Here is a 16,440-nt window from a genome sequence, read left to right on the forward strand (position 1 = left end):
AGAGACTCTCTGAGTGTTTTTCTTTTTTGTCTACATTTCTATTGTCTATTGTTTTGCAAGTCACAAAACAGTCTAGATCTTACAGTCCACAACTTCAGTCTCGTCCTCGTATCTAGTTCTTTGTTCACTAGTGATTTCAAAGAGGAGAGGTATAGAAACTCATGAAATTACATTGTTCCTCTCTGTCTTGTAGAGCACGATAAAATACCAACACATTGATTATGTGAATTTCAAAGATGTTGTTCAGATCAAACCCAGGTAGCAAATAAATCACAGTGTGAGTGTTTATCAATTTCACTGTTTCCATACATGACTGTGGAGAACTTACAATCTTTTAAAACACTGATGTGAAAAGTGAATGAATGTTATTAACCTAAAGGAGTAAAGTTAAGTGGGGCATCTGGACATCACAAATGTGGATGTTGATTAAACAGGTAGTAGACTCACCTGTCGATGATGCCACACATATCAATCTGCAAGTGGCTGTAGTTTCCCAGCAGCCTTTCCTGCACCTTAATCAGGTCAACAGGTTGGTTATCCAGAGCCAAGAGGCGCATACAACCCTGAAACACTCCGAAGGTGTTCACACACTCCTGACTGCTTTCTTCAGCAGGACAACCTGACAAGAAACACAACAATCAATTAAGGGTTTGTATTTATATTGTTGTTTTATTTTAAAACGGTTAAGAAATGTGGAATCTTAATAATTTCAGATAACACATTTTAATCTCTTTTCCTCCTTTAAGCCTAACTTCCTGTTTATTAGATTTTTCTGCCTGATGGAACTCCGACAAATTCTTCAAATAATACGTCGCGAAAACCAGAACCTATAAATAGTGCTCCTCCAGATTGCTCAGCTAGTAGACGCATACAGTATTCCTCAAACACATCACAGTGTATTTTTCAAATATTACTACAGGCATGATATTACCTCATATATGCATTTGATAGTGGTACATTTTTTCCTTTTGCCTCTTTTTAGAGGACCAATATCTCAGATATCTACTGAATTGAATCATAAAATGCTATTTTACAGTGCAGGTTTCTCTGACAGCAAGCTGCATAAATGGTATTCATTTTGACCAGAGAATGTAGGTGGCTTTAACGCACCCCCTCATGGCTTTTGTGGACGCCCCTCGGTTTGCCAGGTAAACCTCAAACTGGTGTTGCAGTGAAGGAAACATGCCAACCTAAATAGCCTGTACGTTTTTCTAATAATCTCCACGAGCAGATAGGTTGTTAAACTAGGATCAATATCAGAACGGTTAGCTTAAAGAAACGTTTCAAGTGCAATGCGGAGTAAGCTAACAGAATATTTTGTGTATGTAACGTGGCAACCTGTGTGTGCAATGAGTCTTGGGAGGAGGGGACGTTTTGAATTTGGACTGTAGTACCCATTTTAAACGCTAGGTGACAGAGTTACATATTGCTCCTTTAATATCATCACTGATCTTAATATTCTGATTTTCAAAAAGCAAAGAAAAAAAAAACAGTTCAACATTAAGCAGCCAAGTGAAATCTCTCATTTTTGTCACCTTTTTGACACAGAATGAAAAGGCCACCAGATACTCATAACCCTGAAAATAATGATAATTTTCATAGCCTGACTGAGTTCCTCATTTGACTAGAGGTGACCGTCTAGCCCTGCATATTCTTCCTCTGACTGTTGGGGCTCTTCTTACTCCTGTTTTCCTCAGCAGTGATGCATTTTCTGAACTCAGTGTTGGCACAAGATTAAATATTTCTTGTAGAATCTTCTGCATCTCATTTTTATAATTATGAAAACAAAATGTATTTGTCAAGCATTTTCACAGCTCAAAGGGCCGTACAGTAAGATAAATAAATGAAGACATACAGAACATGAAGAGAAGGATGAGCAAAATCCAAGTGATAAAATGAGAAAAAAAGATAAAAGGTAGAATGTATAAAATAAAATCTCAACTTGATTGAAATTTATTGATGCTTCTGATCTCTTCTTTATGTATTCATCTTATTGAAAACCTCAGTATAGTAGGGTTGTAATGATACCAGAATTTTAAAATCAGGAGATATTGATCCATGTTTGATAGCACAGCAACAACAAAAAACACTTCTAGGCATCCAATATTGGATTTTTTCTTTTTTCACTGACTAAAACTAAAACTCATATCAGTACTGTAAAAATTTGTTTAAAAGAAAAGTTGCCAACATGTTTTTGGAATTTAGACGGCACTCTCTCTCTCTTTCGCTCATGGCAGCTTTTGGTTAAAAATGTTAAGGAATATATATATATATATATATATATATATATATATATATATATATATAATTTTTTTAAATACAAGGTACATTTCAATACTATTCAACATTAAAATACCTGAGTTTGTACAGTATAGGTTAGAAAAAAATCTTTGATGATCTTAGGCAGTCCCAGGTGACTCTTATTGTCAACTAGCCTTGGACAAAGTTTATCAATGAACTCAGTGTTTTTTAAACCAGTAATTGTTGCTAGTAGTTGACCCTGGACCTCGACATTCTGAACCACATACAACACTCCTGCTCGGGGTTACACGTTATTGTCCCCTTGAGGAAATGTGTCTTTGACTCAGAGTGCTGCCCAACATTCAGCTGCTTCCAAACAAATCAAGTTGAAAGGTCTGCCCTGCTCTAATTACAGCCCGGTCAGCTCGTCAGTCGCATAGAGATCCACCTTCCGGCAGCAGAGAGGGGAGGGAAGATGAGTCACTGTCTGTGTCACTTTAAACTCTTTGGAATTCAAAAAAAGATTTAGTTGGAGCTTTCTTCCTTTTTCGAAGTGACAATGACGCATGGAAGAAGTTTTAAAACCACAAAGTTTTAGTGCTGGAGCTTCATCTGTAATTGTCTTTTCTCTTTGATGATTAGAAATAGCTTCAAACCAAAACCTGGGTCAAAAAGTGTTTGTTTTTTAGCATTTGGAGCCAGTTTTATGATCTCATATAGGTTAACGGCCATGTCATTTCAGTTGTGTTTTTCTTCAAAAAGGACTTTAAGCAGTGACGTATTCATGTATACCTACCAGCATGTATGAGAGTTTTAATGCTTTCAGGATGATACCGCAGAGTAAGGGGAGGGAAATTGAAGTGCAGGGGACCTTGTGAAGGTGATTGCAGGGGGAGGAACGCATCGAATAAAGAAGAGCAAATAGGGAAAACGGGCAAGAGGAAAGAAAAAAGAGGAGAAAGATCACTTGAAGGAAAGAAGAGGAGGAAGCAAAGGGAGCGACTGAGCAGCTTTACGACTTCATCCCTCAGTGGGTGGCACTAAACCGCCAAAGGAGTTCTGGAGATGATAATTATTACCTGAGTACCTTCATGAATTTTAAACAGTCCTATATGTGCATGTCAGCAAAATACTTGAGGTACAAATTAAATATTTGCCAAGAGAAAGCTTTTAGGTGAAGATACAGAGTGTTTGGCAACCGTCCCCGGCTCGAGCTACAGTTTCTTTTAACTGCTCATGAATAAAAATGCTATCACATAGACACAACATGCAGGATTCATGCATTCTTTTCAGTCTTCTTACCACCGAAGAAGAGATGACTTTCTGCAGTCAGAGGAAGTGGGATGCTGGTGTGGGCGGTGGCTCCCTCATCTTTGTCCACTGTGATGCTCAGATGATCTTGTCTGGAGTTCATCTCCACTGAATGCCACTGACCATCATTCAGACCGGAGCCTGCACGCATGCAGACATGAGTGCAATCAGTTTAAGTCATTTAACATTTGATTTTAATTATTATTATTTTTATTATGTGCTGTCTGGATTTTGCTGCAAATCATTATGTTTTTTCACCTCTAAAACTTATGAAGATGTTTTCCTTTTTGCTGCTTTAATGGGCCAAAAGCAACATTTCTGTCCAATAAAAACATCATAACTTAAGGTCTGTATGATAGCTTTTCCTGAAATCACCGCTCACATCTCATGGTCTTGTCCTGTAAAGCTTGACAACATCAAACTTTATTTATGGCAACATGTTAGCTTGACTCCATACTGTGGTAATGATGACAAATTGGCTTCAAAACTATACACCAAAGAATACTGTGACAGGCACTTTTAAGCCTCAGACAGATTTAAGTGGACCCTGCTGCAGCAGTCTGAGAGGAAACAACTCTCAATTTTCAAGTAACATTGTAGCCATTATGATATGTTGCCAGTAAGTTCACTGAAGGCAGGAGACTCACATTTGTCTGGTTCAGTGCTTTGTGAGATTTCAATTTTTAGGGGTTGGCAAAGTTTTCCATCCTTCCATCAACAACTCACTGCTATATTCTAGTCTAGGTCTAGTATGTAGAATTGTATGAGAATGTTTACATTAAAATAGCAGACTTACATTAAAACTCTACTAAACGTATGTTATAGTTTTAGTTGAGTTCTTACATTTCCTCAATTATTTCCAACTGTTATCAAAGCCAGAGAAATACGGAAAGTCCGTGTCTTGTTGGTGGCCGCCATGATGAGCCGTCATGACAGACACAAAATGCTTATCTTTGCCAAGAAAACACCTGATGTTATGTCAAAGATTGCTGCATAAGGAGACGTGGGATGTTACTGAAAGCTGTTGCTGCTCTACGCTAAAAAAAAAAAAAAAGGTACCATTTTCACAGTAAAATGTCAAAAGTGTAACTTTGTACATTCACAGTATTGGACCAACCTGCACTGAGCTCCAGCTGTACCCTGCCAGCTCGACTGATCTGTAGGCGGAGTCTGGCCTCACTCAGGAACAGCCACACTGTGCCATCCTGCTGCGGGAGGTTAAAGGTCAATAGAAGCCCCGCCTTGTTCCAAGTCCTAAACTGCAGTGCCAGAGAGACGAGCCCTGAAGACCACGACCTCAGTCCTGGCAACTGGAGGAAGCTCTTTGAGTCAGTGAACGTCACAGCAACGGAAACTGGCTCAGCACAAGAAAAGGTGACATTGCCCTGAGAAAGACGGAGAGAGAGAGAGAGAGAGAGAGAGAGGGAGGGAGAGAGAGAGAGAGAGAGAGAGAGAGAAATGGTTATGACAGAGATAATAAAAGATGAATATTCATCATGTTCTGAGGCTGACTCAGTTTGACTCGATGTCACAGAGGTCCCACCAGAAGCTCTCTAAAAAAAGGACACCTCCCATATTACCATATTGATAAACGCTGAGCGGCCAAAATAAGCCAAAGATCCTGAGGCATCAGGGTCACATAGCATTAACACCCGTTATTCATGATTTGTATCATATCCTCTAATCTCAGCATGGCAAATGAAAACATGTTTTTTATAATGGATTAACTGATATGAAAAATGTGTTTTTCCTTTTCAGAAAGGTAAATCCAAACTTTAAAACCCTGATTCAAATGTCTGTAAAGCCTCATGAAATCCAAACAATGTTTAGAGGGAAACACAGCACTTTGCATAATGGTTATATATGATATGGTTAGCACTTTTTGTGATGTAATCAGGGTTATCTCCCTCAGCACAATGTGAGGCACAAACTTTGCATTCCCATTATCGTGCAAAAATAAAACTAATGTCACATTAAGTTTTTTGAGATACCAATCATGCATTACAAAGTGACTTTCTCTCTCTCCCTCCTTCCTTACTCCTCATTCTTTCACTTCTCATTTTCATTCTCCACCTCCTTGCCTTATTCATTTTCTATTTCTCAAATTCTCAAATAATATCTTTTAGTGTTTTTTTTCTTCTTCTTTGCTTTGGGCTGTGTTACTCCAAAATGTCCAAGTGATGACCCTCGTGATGATAATGGAGGAGATGATGGTGATGCCAGTGGCAATGATGGTGATGGTGATGACGGACATAAAAGTAAAGAGGATGAAAAAAAATAATTATGGCGACAATAATAATAATCATGAGTGTCCATTAGCATAATAATGACATTAATATAGAAAAAGAATAGGAGGTCACATAGGGACGAAGAGCAGCACAACTTTGAAAGCTGCTCATCTTGTTCTTACATTACATAAAAAAACTGAGAGACTTCTGGATTTTATAAAAATAACTTCAAATCTACTGCTAGAATCAGGAAAAGATTCATCTTTACTTTTAGACAGTTTTCTAGCACTGGACAGCAGTTTAAACTGAACTGAGCAAAGTGATAGAAAGTCAGAGAGTAGAGGTGTCACATGTAATTATAATCATTCAGGGGAACACAAAACATCATCATAGACAGGTTGGAGTACCAACATGCTGTGCAATGTTACAGGGCAATAACTTACTCTATACATAAAGATTAACTGTAAATAAATAACTCTCATAAATACAGAGAACAAGCAATATAACAAGAACGAGCTTTCCAGAAAATTAAGATTTACAAAAAGTTCTGACTGTTTGTATTTTTAATTAGTTAAAGGAAAGAAAACACCTCAAAAGGCCAAAGTTCCTTCACTTACTTGAGATTATTGAGAGTCCAGGTTTGAATTGATTTAAGTTGTTGAATTAATAAACAGATTTTCACAATGCTGAAACTTAAATTGATCCAGACATGAATTTTAAGACTATTAAACAGATTGATATTTTATCTAATTATAACAAAAAACTACACAAAGCTATCATCGCTTTGTTTCATAGCTGTGACATCCTGTGCACACTAAGCTATAAATTGCTAACAAGTACTAAAATTCTACAAAGTTGGAAACCATTGGTCTATAGAAAAAACATTGCTCTAAGTGACCAGAATGTTAAATATCATGCTACGCAAGAATATAACATTGAATATATAAAAGATTTTTCCTTCTCACGCAACCTGATGACAGATCTAATTTATGAAGATAAGACGATGCAGACTAACAATGACTTACCATCATGGACACCTGGTGGTTTTTCTTTTTAGCCAGCTCTATCAGACTGAGGTCATTGTAAAGGAGGTTTTCGAGGCAGCCGTAGAAGTTCCTGTTGGACAGGATGGGCTTCTGCAGTCCATGGCCCTGGACAGCTCCCAGACTTAACTGCAACCAAAGCAGCACAAGTCATAGACAGTATAAAGAAACACATTTCAAAAAGTGAGTGCAACCACTGTAGGCGGCTCGGTACACAAGATTCATGTACAAAGTTTGTATTTTATCCTTCACAGAAACTTTAGTGCACTCGACATTCATCTTCATTAGAAAAACTAATATTCCCCAAAAGCTTAGCTGAGAAAATGTATCTTAGTCAACATCAGCAATGATGTGTTTCCGATAGGTATCAATTGCTACTACAACATAATAATGCGGCTAACGGTAACCTATGAGAGAGAGGTTATACAATAGAAATACAATCATAATAAATCCTAATTTGTGTGCTTAAACAATTTGTCTTAGTGTAAACTAAAAATTGAACCCCAGCTTTGTATTAGAGAAGACAGAGCATGCCTGCACCAAAACAGAAACAAACAATAGCTAAAAAGGAGACGAGCAAGGCTACAATCTGGTTTAACATAACACACAAACAAGAAGCAGGGCTACTGGCTCCTTGCATGCAAACTTGAGGGGGAGTCGACCTGGGGATCAAGTATGTGCTGCAGTTTTAAACACCTCTAGAAGTAGAAGGACAGCTGTAAGATAGTGAACTCACCTGAATACAATGAGCTGAACAATGCTGTGACATTAATGCTTTGTAGATGAGAACTTTGGGGCGGTTAGGTGACAGAAAGAGGCACCAAGGACAGAAGGCAGACATGAGGAGAGTACAGTAGTATATGTCAGTGAGTTTGGAATAGTTATAACCTATGGTCCAAGGAGTAGAGAGAGTGTAAAGAGCCTGCTTTGTCTGGGTTTTTGTTTCATTGCTGCTTCCTGCTTTCTTTGTGCTTTAGCTGTTTTCTTAGTGTCTTTGGGGGCCTCTGGATTGTGTAGTGTAGTTCTCGAGATAGTTCAGGGTTTTTTGTAACCTGGAAACTGACATAGAGTGAGAAAGAATACCATCGACTCGTGTTTTGTAAGTCAATGTCTAAGGTCTCTTGGTAAAGAGTAGGGCTTCAGGGCTATCCTGCTGCAACAAGAGGTCGGGTTTAACATTTGCCAAAAAAAATATATTCTTGAGTCAGAAGACATAAAATCTTTTTCAGCACTGGCTTTATTTGCAACTTTTTTGTACCTTGAGATGAGTATTGGATTTATTTAATGAGGATGAAGCTCAATAAAGTTAGCAACAAATTGAAAACGTCCGCCCAGTAAACAAACAGAACTGAAGTGTGCCAAAGAGAGGTTTGGTTTTGTCCAATCAGGTGATTAATATATGGAACTAAAAACACCAGTTTTAATAAAAGGAGCATCACATTAAATAACAGTTTATCTGTTCTTTACAAGCTGCAGATTTTTTCTCACCTGGTGGATGTTCCAGCTGCTGAGCTCGGCTGGGATGTGAACCTGCTGAGTGTTTTTATCCACGGTGAGGTTAAGATGAGCGTTGATCCGCTCCAGCTTTACAAGGTGCCAGTGCTGGTCGTCCAGCAGACTGCCCAAAGAAACAAGGAGCTGGCCGCTAGAGGATGAACTCACACCTGTAACACAGATGAGGATGTCAAAATCTGTGATGTTTGAAGCTGTGCGACAACTCCAGCAGATGCAGAAAGCCTATTATGTGCACTTCAAGGCCGTTTATAAAGTTTATCAGCTTTTGGTGGCATATTTCAGATTTGTTAGAATTAGAAAGGTGATACTCTCTCATTAGAGCCCAAACATCAGCATGTTCAGGAGAGAAGATGACTGTATTTAATTAATGATAGACACACGCAGCGCATGAAGATCTGAACTGGAAGATCCAGTTCTGCATCTCCTAATATGTTGGAAGAAAGAAAAAGTTCCAACAATCAAAGGGATAGAAAATGACCCATGCACTTCAATAATTATTGAAGAGGTTTTGTTCAAACAACATCGATTTGGAAACTGGACTTAAAAATGTAATGTCCTGAACCACCTACCTTCTTCACATTTCCTGTCAAAGATTTGGGATTTTTTCTCATTTGGCCTCATCCAACATGTTTTCCAGCACATTTGTAAGAACAAAAGTGAAACTGAGGGCGAGTTCATAGAAATGCTATCTTAGCCAAAAGGTTGTGATGATTATTTATGTTTGAAATATGGCATTGTTCTCAGGGGTTTTACTTTTCAGCTTTGACTGAAGTTCAACATCTTTCCTCGTCCTTATGAGAAACCTCAGTCGAAGCCAGCATCACTTTAGAGAAATAGATCTCAGTCTTCAATGCTATATTTTAAATCACACTGTAAGAGATCTATTGAGTAGTTGTTGAGTGCTGAACTTCTAATGAACGACACCATGTGTTTTCCTCTAAACTTCTGATTCTCTTCGCATTATTTATGTTACAAAGACACACTTGAACAAATGTTTCAGGGTGTTAGCTGTAAGTGTGGCAACACTATGCGTGGCATAGAGGCTGGATGGAGGAGGAAACAGCTGGACTGGTTCTCTTCAATGTTCAGAAATACACTCAACAACACTTCTAAGGTCGCCAACAAGTATGCTACATCTCATTTACATTTCCGCAAACAGGAAAACAAAAACAACCGTCAGTTGTGTTTGAAGGTGCAGCTGTTCACAAGGAAACAGCTTATTCTTTAAAAGCACAGAAATGTTTCACACTTCAGGGAATGGAAATGTGTTGATTTGGAAGAGTTAGATGTGTTGAAATGAATCAAACTTTTCTCATTAGTCTAATTATGAATTAAAGTATTTAAAATGTATTGACTTGATTTAACATTTTCACAAATGATGAGGCAGCTACATCGATACTTTTAGTTTTTAGGGTTGAACCAACTTATAGTGCCATGTGAGGAACTTTCAGTTGTGGACAAAGCAGTACATCTTATCTCTTTGCTGAGCTCATCCTGTACATGCTTAAGGAGTGTTTCTGACTCTTTGCTGTTTTTTAACCATCAAACACATCAGTCACTTTAAATCTTTGCTGTTGAATATAAAGGCTGTTTCTCACTTCGTCTTACACCTACCCTGTGGCAGCATGAACAGCCATTAAAAATAACTTTATGGAAATGTTCAGAGCTTTCGCTAATGGTCTGTTTTGCCTTTCTCGGTCTTATAGATTCATCAATATTCATTTCAGTCTGTTCCATAATCATCTGAAATCTCCTCACAGAAGCTTTAAAATGTGCATGTATTCAAAACTTTTAAATGTAGTACCCTTGCATCCAGTTTTATGCTAAGCTATGCTAATCACTTCCAGTCTCTAGGTATATTTCTCAAATGTGAAGTTGTGACAGTGTTGTGACAGTGTTTTAATCATATTTATTTTATTATGAGGCCATTTCATACAGTAACATATTGAGTTACAGGTTTGGTAAGTGGACGGAGAGAGGGAGAGAGAGAGAGAGAGAGAGAGAGAGAGAGAGATAGAGGGAGAGAGAGAGAGAGAGAGAGAGAGAGAGAAATCAATACCAGAAGTCTGAAGGCAAACCATTTTAGCACACTTAACTTTCATTCATGAAGTACTGTCTTTCTTACACTCTGTCATACTTAATTTCCCTCATTGTCTTGTCCTCGCCTGCATGTCTGTGAGGATTTTGTAAGAGAATAATTACTCAGTCTATCCTTTCTGAGCAGACTAATATTGAATGTTCCTGTCCACCAGCTGAGGCGTATGCGCTGAACATTTTACTTTAGTGAGTCTGCTGTTGCAGGCAGCACCCTGGGGCAATATCACCTTATCATTCTCTGTCTGCTTCTCCATTACGGCTCTCAACTCGAGCTCTAAATCTGTTTATGAAGGACGACAATGACAGGTCTTATCAGGAGACAGACAGTTATAATTGTATTTCAGCTTGCTGTTTCAAAAAAATTACGTATTCTTTCCCAGAACCAATTATCAACTTTCGACACAGTTGGAAATGTAATTTATTACGATTGAATAGATTGAGGGAAAAAAAGAAATAACAGTGTGATAGTGATGACAAAAACGGTTACTGCTGTGTCAGGTCCCTTCATTTTACTTTGGGTTTGCATCTTTCTTTTTTGAGAGGAAAGTAAAATCAATAATGCATGCAAAACACATCAACAAAGACTTCATGCTATAAAACAATGGGTTATTCATTTAATTTGGAAATGGATTGCAATAATGAAGTGTAAAAAAACTAAAATCCTGTCCTTCTCTGTGATTTATATTCCCACTAGTCAAATCTGATGTTTGAAAAATCTTTACCTATAGACCAAGAAAGTGAAGATGTTGTGTAACTATTTAAAAGTTGGAGAATTGTGATTTTCTCCTTCTTGTTTTTTTAAATTTATTTTTATACATAGGTTTAATAATCATCATCATAATTAGTGGTACATCCGGATTGGACTGCGTTGTTGTTTGCTCTGTCTCAAAGTCTCACATTGACACACAGCTGAGCGCTCCTCTTGAAACTGATCATCTATTCAGCTGAAGATAAAATATCTCAGACAATGCTGCTGGTCGCTCTCATTCTGATGATGGTGTCACTTGTTTGTGTGTGTTTTCAATGTGTTTGGAAACTCGGAGAGTTTAGCTTTTTAACCAAGACTAATATCTGTTACCAGCAAGTAATTGAAGCACAGGGGTTCTCTTAGTTTAACACATTTTCTCCTGTTTTGTGGTGAGTCAGGGAGTTTAGTATGGTGTTTTGTTTCAAAGTAAGACAACTTTTATTTAAATTATACTTAAAGGGAACGAGAAATCATAGATACATTTGGACTTAATTTTACACTGCATGACCAAAGGGTGAGAGAAAGTGTTCATGTAATCATGATGTCATCCATCAGAGTCAAACTGTTTATCATTTTCTTATCAAACATCTACTAGTCAAAGTAGAAAAGCTCAAAATAACATGACATAACATTTTCTCTGTTTTTTTTCTTAAAAAAAGAAGAGGGGATACTAGTTTATACTTCCTTCCTGACTTTGTGTGCATCTTATCATCTTTTTAGTAAGCAACTTGTTAAACAGCAGAGCAGCGTGTTGCACTACGAGTCCCATGAGTATCTTTGCAGTTCAGCTTGAGGCTGCTTTGCAACACAGAGGCTGCTGACTGAAACCCTTATGAGGCTGTTACAACAGAAACTCCTGGAGGCTGAATGGAAATCACTGAAGAAAAAGTGGAAAAGAGAACGTAAATGTAACAGTAATCACCACAATTTCTTGTTTTCCATTGACTCTGCCAACTGTCCAAAGAGCTTCATTTCTTCATGGTGCTCTGCAGAATCATATGGTGGTAGCTTTAAAAATCATGATGATGTTTTGTCAGCGTTAAATCTGCACTATTATGTGTTTTATCACACAGAAACACAAATCCCAACCACAGCATGTTCTCATTATGGAGCACAGAGAGAAATGACAGGCTTTGACTGAACATGCAGCATTGCCCTGCACGCCTCTCTGCTGCCATCCTGATTTAGCCAGTGATACTTAACGCTATTCGTCTGGAAACGCACTGAAGCGGGACACACTAGCCCTCAGAGTGTTTACTGCAGTGTAATACAGCCTCCTGTTGACAGTTCAGAATTGAGCTGAATTATGAAGCAGTGAGCTACATTACAGCAAAGTGACATTTTGATAAATGTAAAGCAGCGAGGAAATGAGATGGTTTTGGATAGCTGGCATAAATCTTAATGAGCCAGCCAATTTATTTCAACTGCTTGGACAGCCACGGGCGGATAGCGCGGGTGTCTGACTGTTCATCTGTTTGTTTGCCAGTCTGTCTGTCTTTCTGTTTTCATTCATCATTAATTTATGCTAATGGCTGTTACACTGTGTCTAACAAAAATACATCTGCTCTGGCTTGTTCTTGTGTGTTTTATAAGTTGCACATATCCCCGATGCCCAGTGTTAGCCATCATTAACTCTCCTGTGTCTCAGCCAGCTTGTATATCATCCTCCTGATGCGACATGTATCACCACTAAAGAGACGATTGGGACAGTTGGGATCAGGCTGCCAAACGGGAGAGATAAGTAGGAAGAGCCTCAGAGAGCAGCTCACAGTCTGGCGCTGTGGAGATAGCACATCTAAACCTTCCGGATTTTATCTCGGCTCCTCGATTTTTAACTTTTCCTTTCTTCTCCTGAGCCAACAACTGACTGTGGTGGAGCATGCTGTGGCTCAGGGTGGATGCTCCAAGCTATTGATCTAAATTACACTGTCTGCCGACTGCAAACTCCTGGGAGCGTATAGAGAGAGAGAGAGAGAGAGAGAGAGAGAGAGAGAGAGAGAGAGAGAGAGAGAGAGAGAGAGAGAGAGAGAAGGCAAATAATCACCTCTGGAAAAAAACATCTAGCAGTGGCACAACTTGGTGGACTTATAAGAAAAGCTTTGATAAATATTAAAAGAGAGGAAGGAAAATAAAACAGGCAGGAGAAGAAAGGGGAAGGGGCCAGCAAACACAGCAGGCCAGAGAAAGAAACATGCAGTGACTGCGCTGTGATTGAGCCTGATTTTATTTTGCTGTATTGGCTGATATACTTGGATATCACATCTCAATCTAATCTCTGTGTCCTTCCCAAAATTGTGGAAGCAGGATTTATTTTCATTCACGGCTAGCCAGAATGCTTTGAGCAGTTTGTTGATAATCAGCTTGGCGGGTCTGGCATGGAGATGTGACAGGCGTCACTCAGGGAGCTGATGTCAGGATGATGGCTCTCAGAGATAACACCTCTCTACTGCTGACAAATAGACAATGCCAGCAGGGAATTAATGCTCTTCACCCCTTTCCAAAACAGAGGGAATTGAACAATACTCTGTTTTGCTGGACTGCAGAGAGGAGGAGAAAAGGGCAGGCAAGACTAGAGTAGAGGCCAGAGGGAGGAAAGAGAGCACAGATGAGGTATCTATCCACTCATCCATTCATCACTCTATCTAACTATTCATCTATCCTTCCATGAACTTTTCATTGCTTCAATTTTTTCTGTAATCTCTGCAAAAAAAAAAACATTTTAAGTAAGCTTAAAATACTACACGAGCTAATAAAACAAAGCTGAAAAACAGTTGTCAGACAGCTTATGAACCTCAACATGTAGCTCAACACTATAGACTGTCTGCATGTGACAGGAACTAACCTCAATGCACTAAAAATGTTTATAAAGTTCCATCTCTATAAAATGTAAATGTGATGAAGTGTGAACCATAATGATCTGAATTCCATTTTTTTTTTAAAGATTCATTTTATGGATTTAATCAAGTCTAATGCAGAGAAAGAAAAGAACATAATTTATTAAAAGGAGGCAGTCACCAAACTTTTTCATTGCACCGTAATAGGCTGCCTGGTGGTGCAGTGGTTAGCAATGTTGCCTCACTATGAGAAAGTTTCTTGTCATAGTCTCTCTGTGTGTCTCTCTGAGTTTGCATATTCTTCTCGAGCACGTGTGGGTTCTCTCCGGGCACTCCAGCTTCATCCCACAGTTCAAAGAAATGCTCGGCCGGTTAATTGGTGACCCTCTAAAACTCACCCAATCCCTCGCCCAATTACAGCTGCAACTGGCTCAGGCCCCGTGACCACGAATGGGAAAGCAGTCATGGATGGATTGATCAAAAGGGCATATGCATTCTTTTTGTCCGATTTTTTTAAAAAAAGCTCATTTTTGGAAGAGTTGGTGCCTATGCATTGTGATCAGTGACCCTCGACACTCTGTCTTAATTAAACAAACCTGACAGTCAAACAAGCCTCTACACAGTAAAATATATTTTTGATATGTGATGCCATTTTTGCTACGTTGTAGTAGCGTTATTGACATGATGACAGTTTATAGTGATGCGGGGAAAAAAAATCATCCCACCCCTCCCCCTTGCAGCAATTTTCCTCACTTTTATCTGCTGCGCTCACACATCAGCTCAATTCAACTTCTTGTGGAGAATTATTCAACAAAAGGGCTGGCAGGAAAAACATCAAATAAAAAGTCAGAGAGAAAAATTCTATTGCTGAAATTTTCAGGAGTTTTGAATGTGTCAAATAGACTGAAGAACAGATTCTGTAGTTTGGCAGGAATGACACAGAGAAGAAAGGAAACTCTGGTGTTCTCTATACTAAATACCTCACTGGAGTTCATTGAGATAAGGTTGAAAGTTGCAAAAAATGTACCTTTAAAATCCCAGAATTTTGGTGTGAGTCATTCTTAGGGTATTTTCCCAGAAATGATAATCATTTGGAGTTATAACATTGTTGATTACTGATGACAGTAGGAAAGGAAGGGTTGCTGAGCAGAGGCGGATGGCATGTTTGATTTGAGCTCTGCCATATGGGGGAAACTGGCAGCCTGACAACACCTTAATTTAACCTCATTTACACCAACATACACAAACACATTTTCTCTCTATAGCCTCCACAGTGTTCCACTCTGTGCAGGTAGAGGCCATGGATCATGAAATGCTGTGCTAGCTCACTGTGCTCAGCAGAGTTCGACCTTAACGCCTGCTGTTAGCATCCATCATCAATTAAAAGAGAGAGAGACAGAGAGGATATGAGAGGTCTAGCTGGGTGAGGAAGAGAAAGAGAGTTACAGCAAGAAACTGACAAAAACTGGGAATGATACAGAAAGGATCAACCTTGAGTAAACACCACCAACAAATAGTGCAGTCTTTCTTCAAAATCTTCCACAGTCTTCCAACACCAATTTCCCAGGTTTCTTCACCGTCTGATTAGTTTTGTCTGGAAATTGCTGGAGACATATGGATGTCAAATAAACACTGTATTGAGCTAATCAGCAGAGGCAGAAAGACGCATGCATCCCCTGAGCTGCCTCAAAATTGGATCAGTGGGTTCTTAGAAATCACATCCGACAAACACACAAACAAACCAACAGATGGACGGAGACCAACATTAAGCTTTTTCATTTTCATTGAGGGAACAAAAACTAAAGTGCAAGCGATTAAATTTCTTTATACTTAGACAGGATGGTGGATTCTCTGGAGGCTGAGAGCATAATAACACAGTATGGTATAGGTGTTCAGCTGACAGATTTTCAGAGCAATTAAAAATAAATGAACAGAAATTCTCATTTTTAAAAAGTTTTAGACACTCTTCATCACAGACTTTCACTTCTCCACATGAAGTTGACTTTGTTGGTTTTTTTTCTAAAACTTAACTGCATTTACTTGGTGCTTCACGTAAAAAAAAAAAAAAAAACACTTCCCCTGAAGTAGATATTACTTGTAATATAGTTTTTTTCTTTGCTCATTTCAACTTCAGAGGTACAAACTTAACTATTTCCAGTCACACTATAAGTTCTGACCCTGATCCGGTGCACTTTTTCTTATTTAATCCTGTCACATTGTCTTGTTGCCTCTACTGTGTGTGGTGGAATTTCTGTTATTACTTAATTTAATCTGCATGTTAAGTCACTGGTCCTGATGTCAGTCAGACCTGATACAGTTCAGCTTTGTCTTAGAGACCAAGGACAGCTCAGAGACTGTCAACAGCTCTTTCTGATATCTGAAAGGATGTTTGGGAAAACTTGCTAACCCTGATAATGATTATA

At 38.7% G+C, this 16,440-nt stretch overlaps 1 protein-coding gene across 3 annotated transcripts in view; it reads right to left on the reverse strand.

Moving 5' to 3' along the window:
• LOC306827720 (contactin-associated protein-like 4) overlaps window positions 1–16,440 on the reverse strand; it is a 97,390-nt gene that overhangs the window by 43,561 nt on the left and 37,389 nt on the right. For all 3 annotated transcript variants that reach the window (XM_079349728.1, XM_079349727.1, XM_079349726.1), the window contains exons 6-10: window positions 8,312–8,487; window positions 6,806–6,952; window positions 4,670–4,937; window positions 3,544–3,693; window positions 448–619 (exon numbers count right to left, since the gene is read on the reverse strand). In XM_079349728.1, the coding sequence (XP_079205854.1) occupies window positions 448–619; window positions 3,544–3,693; window positions 4,670–4,937; window positions 6,806–6,952; window positions 8,312–8,487 (913 nt within the window). The remainder of the gene's footprint in view (window positions 1–447; window positions 620–3,543; window positions 3,694–4,669; window positions 4,938–6,805; window positions 6,953–8,311; window positions 8,488–16,440) is intronic.

The sequence above is a fragment of the Symphodus melops genome (genome assembly GCF_947650265.1).
Source record: "Symphodus melops genome assembly, chromosome: 8".
Classification (NCBI taxonomy): domain Eukaryota; kingdom Metazoa; phylum Chordata; class Actinopteri; order Labriformes; family Labridae; genus Symphodus; species Symphodus melops.